Source organism: Hydractinia symbiolongicarpus, chromosome 4 (genome assembly GCF_029227915.1).
Source record: "Hydractinia symbiolongicarpus strain clone_291-10 chromosome 4, HSymV2.1, whole genome shotgun sequence".
Lineage (NCBI taxonomy): Eukaryota > Metazoa > Cnidaria > Hydrozoa > Anthoathecata > Hydractiniidae > Hydractinia > Hydractinia symbiolongicarpus.
In genome coordinates, this window is record NC_079878.1 from 28,671,992 (window position 1) to 28,679,289 (window position 7,298).

Sequence of the window (7,298 nt, forward strand, 5' to 3'; positions counted from 1 at the left end):
AATTCAAAAATCTGTCAAGTCTGGGCTCAAAGGAGGTAATGAAGTTGTCCCTTGAAATTGCTTTTAAATAACACATTTCGTAGATTAAAATTAACAGTTTTCCGTCCCTTAATAATTCAAAAAATGTGTCGTATAAACGCTAAAGTAGAATCGATACCATGATGCATTGCACGTTCGTAGTTATTCAAAATTAAAAGCTTAGTAAACGGACTTCCATTTGCGAGTAAAATCGGAGACCTTTTATCATTTTTAGTTTGTATTTCCAATTCGTCCAGATAATGGCTATATACCTTCATTTTCAACCAGTTTAAGAAAAGAAAAAATTTACCACAATTACTTCGCTACTTCATGCAACATTTTTGATCCTTGATCCACAAGTTTTGAGCATAATCGTACTCCATAACAGATAACATATCTTCCATTATCAAATCGACATTTAAGCAGTAACCATGAGAAGTTTAATTAGAGAATTATAATGTTGCCAATCAATGACTTCATTAAAACAAATTTTATTAATACTAGTGTCAGTAAAGTCTGTAAAAGGTAACGACAGATCGGTGATTGACTAATCAAAGTGAAATTGTCAAAGTTGCAACAAATTTGTTTATTGTCAATTAGATTTCTTAACTTTTGTAACAGCATCATCAGGGTTTAAACCCCTTGACGTAATAGTCTCTGGTTTTATAACACAACTAACCATAAATGTAAAGACCAGCAAACCAGGGACCAATAAAATAATCACTGAAATCATCTAACTTACGAGTCGAGATGTCTGTTGGATTCAACCCGCCCAACACATGAAACCATTTTTCTAATGAAACAACATTCTTCACTTTTACAACTTGATTTTCCACCAAGGGCTTTCAGGGCTCCTCTGTACTCCTTATACAACACAAGGTCACTCATAAGTCTGCATAATAATACGTATCGTTTAAGTAAACCTCGCATCTTTTAAAATATTCGCAAGAATTAAAAACCCTAAAAGTTTCTAGCGAGGTATTGAAAAATAATTTAATGGGGCTGCTTTTGTCTTTGATGCTAAAAGTAAAACCTGCACTCCTAAATTCGTAACAGTATCAAAATAAACAAAGCGAAAATACATTTCCTTGAAACTATCTCAAAAATCATCTTAAAAATTTGTATTATTTCACCAATCTCAACAGACACAAATCTTTTACTTCTCACCCCACCAACCTTTTCTAATGCTACTAGAAAATTATTTCACATAGTCATTGTTTCAGTAGGAGTTTTACTATCCCCATTCTCTACACAATAGTTAAAACATAACCTTCACACAAGCAGTAACAGGCGACATCAAACCTAATGGATAATTCATCAGTCGTCTTATCCTTTTCCAAACCTCTTTTCGATATACACTTTCACGCAGTAACACCTGCGTATCTATAAACGTCAACCTTCTTCTTATCTAAACTGACTTAATCTTTTTCCTCATTAAAATGCTTTTGCATTTCTTAACAACAAAAACCTCAGACATCATTCTTTTAGCTTTATCATAAAACGCATTTACCTTTCTCATTGGTGTTGCGACCTGATGTTGTATCATCAACGTATAAATTCTCAACAAATCGTTTAATAAATTGTTTATCACTGTGCATTGTTTATCGTCACACTTTTCATTGTGCATTCTGAATTTCAAAAAAATATCCAAAAATTTTGATTAGTAGGTTTGAACCAGAATGAAGACACTGGTTTACGGGCCATTTCCACTTCAAGACGCATCAAGCACTACTCTACCTTTGCAATGTTCTTATCTTCACGAACAACTGGTCTGTGAGCAAGGGAATGCACACTGCCTAGTTCCGTCACTATTCCATTATCAGGAACCTTCTCAATTATACCTTTTGCCAGGCAGTCCTTAAAAACTTTAGTATATCTAGCTACTAATTTTTTGACTTTAATGGTTTTTGTGGTTTACTAAAAGAAAATAACTGGTTTTTCAGATATCAACATTATCTGGTTTCTGCGATGGTTTGAAAGGCAGTTTTGTAACATTTCCAGCGCCATCAAACAAATTGAGTCGTAATACAATTTCCTGGTAGACCTATTGACGCAACATTCCAAAACCTGTTTAACTACTCATGTAATGAGTCTTCGCATGGTGTAACTTCATCATGCATCAGATGGGTTTCAAAACAATGCCGAAGTGAAAAGTGAATATTATTTGACTCAATTCGGCAATTAATCAGACAACCTAAAACAGACCTAGATGCTACTGTTCCTTTATTTGCTCTTATTATCTTACATGTAATAAAACTTTGGAAGAAATCAACACAGATTATAACCTCAACAGACAATTTAAATGCATCAGAACCGGCGTCTGCTAGTTGTAATTGTCCTATATATTCAAACTGTTTCTTTGCAAACAAATTATTCTGACAAGCCAAATCTCCACATATGTTAGGGACACACAAATCATCAACAAAAACAAAACTATCACTTATCTTATGTTTTACCTTAAGTTGAACAACATCTAATACCTTGGCACTGCCGTTATCATCGTCAAACGTTTTAATAAGAACTCCCTCATATCAATTGTTTTCAAACCCAATTTCTTACAATTACTACCCTTTGTCTTCCGCTATCAAATAAAATACGAGTGTTATAGACCCTGTGCTTTTTGTAATAGTATTTCCATTGCATTTTTTTCATTTTTATATCAATTTCTTTTACTTAAGATAGCCTCTTCAGTTCCTATTGGTTCTGATATTATTGAGGGTCCTGCGAAAGGGGGTGGTAGTGCGCTTAAATATCCCGTTTGAGCTACGAAAGTCGTGCAACCACAACAATCGCTTGTTTTGACATCTACCTCAGATATCAACCCTACTCTCGTGTTTAGTGTGAAAAAGGAAAAATAAAATTTGACACAAACCGGCCGGGGTGTGATCAGGACTTTTCGCACTGAAAAAAGCTTTATACCCTTTTTTATATCAACCAGTCAAGATGAGCATTTTTCAAGCTGATTTGTTTAAATTTTGCTCTTGATATTAAGAATTAACTTCAGAATTTAATGACATGTTCTTATTTATGACATTCTTTCGAAAAGCTCGTTCTGAAATCTGAAGTTGAGAAAATTGAGTGTTTTTTTGTTAATTAAGATCTATAACTATGTCAAAAAAAAAAACCCGGTAACATGAATGCAATATAGTCTTCATTGTAGGTGAGAAACAATTGCAAGCAAAAATAATTATGGGTAGCTTGAGCGAGAGTTGTAAAAAAATTCATATTTAAAATGAGTATCACTAGGACCCCAGTAGTTTGACAGGCCAACTATCCTTTTTCTCTGCACCAATTTAGCACATATCGATACTGAAAAAATAACTATGAAGTTTCTGATTGCTTCGCGTTTTTTGTATAAGTGTCGAAATAATCCTGTGTTCTTCGTCACAACATGTTGCACAACTTTACTGAGCATTCTATACATTAAATAAACATAATCTGCTTCGTAAAACCGAGCCTAAACATACGCTAAGTCATGCCTCATAAGGGAGTTAAGTTACTTCATCTCGTAAATTTATATATTTTTTACCAGCTTTTGGCAACACGCGACATGTATTGCAAGATGAGCTGTTTATTTCATAACAGCATTTACTTCAGGAACGCGCAGTCAAATGATGATAGAAAAAACGTTGCTTTAAAGAAGCATAGGGCAAAATTAGAATAAATAAAAAAGAAAGGATAAAAGCTTCTAAAAATACTAGGTTTTAACAGTAAATGCAACGCTTTGGGATACTGATGGTAAAATGTTGCTATATTGTAAAACGGCCTAAGGCAGGAAAACAGAATTTTTTTCGCACAAGAGAACAACATTCACAATAGAAGCCGTGATTATGTTATTAAAACTTGCACTGTTCTTCTTTAGCTAAAACAGAAATTCAAGATTTCAAATTAAAAAAAAAGGAAATTTTCTATATAATATTCTATAACGTCTAAAACTCTGATCATAAATATTCTTGATCAAAGCACAAGTAATTGTATAGAGCCATCATCTCTAGGGGTTTTGAATAAGCGAAATTAATATGGCATTAGTCAATCCTTCAGTACTCCCACCATCCAAACTTGCAGTTACTTTTTTGCTGTAAGTCATTTGGACTACACGGTGTATGATGGCTGCAGCAACTACAAAAAAACATAACACACTTAAAACTTTGTAAACAAAAAATGCGCAATTTATCTTTCGTTTAACTTATAAAAGTAGAAAATAAATTATTATCATTAGCGAGATCGACTCTTTTTACGTCAATGCAACTGCAGATTATCAAATTAATGAGTTTGAAGCAAAAGACAACGAACTTTAAAACTGATGCACTCAGCCGCATGTCTTTTTATATTTTCGTTATCGACTCTCTATTTGCCGGATACATTAAAAAGCCGGACACCTTTTAATTAACGGTCACGAAGTAATATTGCACCGGAAAATCCTTATACAAGTTTCTGTAAATAGTGGACATCAATTAGCAGGTATTCTAATGAACTTTTCTCGTTGCCATAAAATGAACTTTGCTGCCTGAAATTTTTTATAATTTAGCGGAAAGTCAAAAAACAGTGTTATTCCTAAAACATTTGAAAACTTACGGTATAAAATAAAAAGCAAAGTTATATTTAATATTTTCTTAATAAAACGAATAATTTTGCCAGCCTTTCTTTTACCACTTCTATAAGCTGAATGAATTGATCAAGGGTTACCTAGTTTATGGACTAACACTCTCAGAAAACGAAAGAAAAGTTTCCATTCGAATTAGGTGGGAGAATGACCTTACAGTCCCATCTACTTAGGAGTCAAAAAGTAATTCCCCCTAGAGAGTTGAATAATACGAAAATAGTTGAAGGCCTAAATTTCAGGGACTGTATTTAATCGCTTTTAAAAAAATGTAAACAAAGGAAGGCATACTTACTTTGAACATTCCGTGTCGCAAAAAACAGTTCCTACACTTGGGCATGTCTGATTACCACCAACGTGATGCGAGAAAGCTTTGCATTTTGGTAAATCTATTTAAAAAAAAATTAAACTTAAAAAATCTTTGCAGTTAATCAGAAAATTGAAGTTTAGAAACATGTAGTCAGCAGGTGGTCACTTAAATGCGGCATTATTGGCGCCGAACAATAGGAAAACCTGAGAAATATAAAAAATACATAACGGAAAATATTGAAATTGATGTGGTAGAATTCAGAAAATGAATATATAATTGGTAATGATTCCGTTCCTACCATAACATCTTGCTTTCATGCAGCCATTTGCGTATCTTGCTCGACCATAAGGACAATCTGCTATATGGTGGGCCTTTTTGCAAACTAAAAAAAGATAAAATTGAGCAAACTTTTTTTGTTTCAACCTTTCCAGACAACATACGTCTGTGATTTTCTTCACCTCCTCGATTTAAAATGGTATATAGGGTTAAATTTTGCATTGTTATTACTTACTAAACCTTCCAGACTGGGAAAACTTTCAGTTGGAGTAAAAAATCAATAATTTTTATTCTCTTACATCCTTTTTTCAGAACCTCAGTATAATGTTAATAAACTTTTATCATTCTGAAGACTCACCACAATATCCATAGTTCTGGTTTCGAACTTTTCGGCACGTTAAACCAATGTCACATCTACCAAATACATGAAACGTTCCGCCACAAGTTTCACCTCGAACTTTTGCACATTCGTCACAACATCCACATTTTCCTTTAACAATGGAACCTACGAGAAGAAAGTAAGACAACGTTAGTTTTACATCCCTACAACTTCTTGCAATAGTATTAAAAATTATAGTCTTTTTGTAGCCATAACCTGGAGGTACTCTGTATCAATGCTATTGTCGGTCAGACGATTGTAATTAAGCTTTTGCTCCGGAGGAAAATGAGAAAATGAAGTGTAACATTTTGATGAAAAACAAACAAACAAACAATGTCAAACATACCAGAACATTTTAGGTTTTCTTTACACGCTGACTTAGTGCATGTTATTGGACATTTGCTTGACCTTACTGACAATAATGTAGTCACAGTTACAACTAGAAAGAGAAGAACTTTAAAGTACATCTTTTCTTTCTGTCTTTTTCAACGTCGTGTGCTGTTCCTTTGAAAGATGTTTAAAACAAACTACATTGTTATGTTGAAGTTACATAGCTAACTTCTACCTGTCATTGACAAGGAAACGGAAGTTGCTTTAAATACATTTTAATTTAATAGCTATTGTGTTTCTTCTTGAAACTCATTAAGGATGCAATGGAGAACTAACATACGATAATTACTGTCCTAAGGTCAATGATATTGACGCAAATCGCAACAAAAATGACATTTCCACTTGACACCAATTAAAGATGTTTATCTTATAATTATTTAATAATAAATGAATAAATCCCAACAAAGGGTGAATGGTTATCTGAAAACATTCACTTTCATACAATTTAAACAAAATAATCACCCTTTTTGTTTACAGCAAACATTGTCTTTATTTCTCATACAGCTCATTGAGGCTGCAATTGGGAGCTACCTTTCGATAATTACTGTTGTACTACAAATGCGCTATTAACGTGGATTGCAACAACAATGACATACTACCTCAAAATCAATGATATTGATGCAAAAATGACATTCAAACTTGACACCAATTAGAAGTTAAGGAATTATGTAACAATACATAAACTCTTAAATTTATATAATAAAGTTAAATATGTTCACCTTTTCATAATTTAGATAACTAATGACTTCTTGTTCGTTTAAGCCAAACAAAGGACAACGGTATATTAAAAATAACTTCGCCGAAAATGTTCCTGTCTTTTGTCGCAAACGGAATGTCATAAATTTTTATTCTGACCTTCGTAGTAACTAAATTTACATTTTATTAGATTTAAACAGTTAAAGATGGTTTTTAGACAATCCATGGCATTGTCTAAAAGTCTATCAAGGATGGCGGGTGTTAAGACACTTCTAGATAGAATTACACACACCAACATGGGATTTAGAAAGTTCAACATAGAATTTATACAGCTCGCATTGGATTGAAAGTTCGAAATAGGATATTAAGGATAAAATGTAGGCCGTCAAGAACTTAACCATAGAAAGCGTCTAATGTAAAGCAGTATAAAAATCCATTTCTCACTGCAAACTATCGTATTTTATAAAGCTCACACAAGCATAACTCGCATACATATGTTCACTGAGACAGAGAATAAATTTCTAACATTGAGAACAATATGGTCAACAGACATATACGAGAGTGTGTAAAATCCAGACTCACAGTCCACAAACTATATTGTTTTAACGATACGATCAGACAAGACTTCA

The 7,298-nt window shown here is 33.2% G+C and overlaps 1 protein-coding gene across 1 annotated transcript; it reads right to left on the reverse strand.

Moving 5' to 3' along the window:
• Positions 1-2,739: 2,739 nt before the first annotated feature.
• LOC130640696 (insulin-like growth factor-binding protein 7) lies at positions 2,740-6,089 on the reverse strand. Its single transcript, XM_057447213.1, has 5 exons — positions 5,930-6,089; positions 5,563-5,709; positions 5,227-5,310; positions 4,914-5,007; positions 2,740-4,137 (listed from the first exon to the last, which is right to left on the reverse strand). The coding sequence occupies exons 1-5, from the start codon at positions 6,048-6,050 to the stop codon at positions 4,056-4,058; spliced, it is 528 nt and encodes a 175-aa protein (XP_057303196.1). The 5' UTR covers positions 6,051-6,089; the 3' UTR covers positions 2,740-4,055.
• Between the last annotated feature and the right edge of the window lie 1,209 nt (positions 6,090-7,298).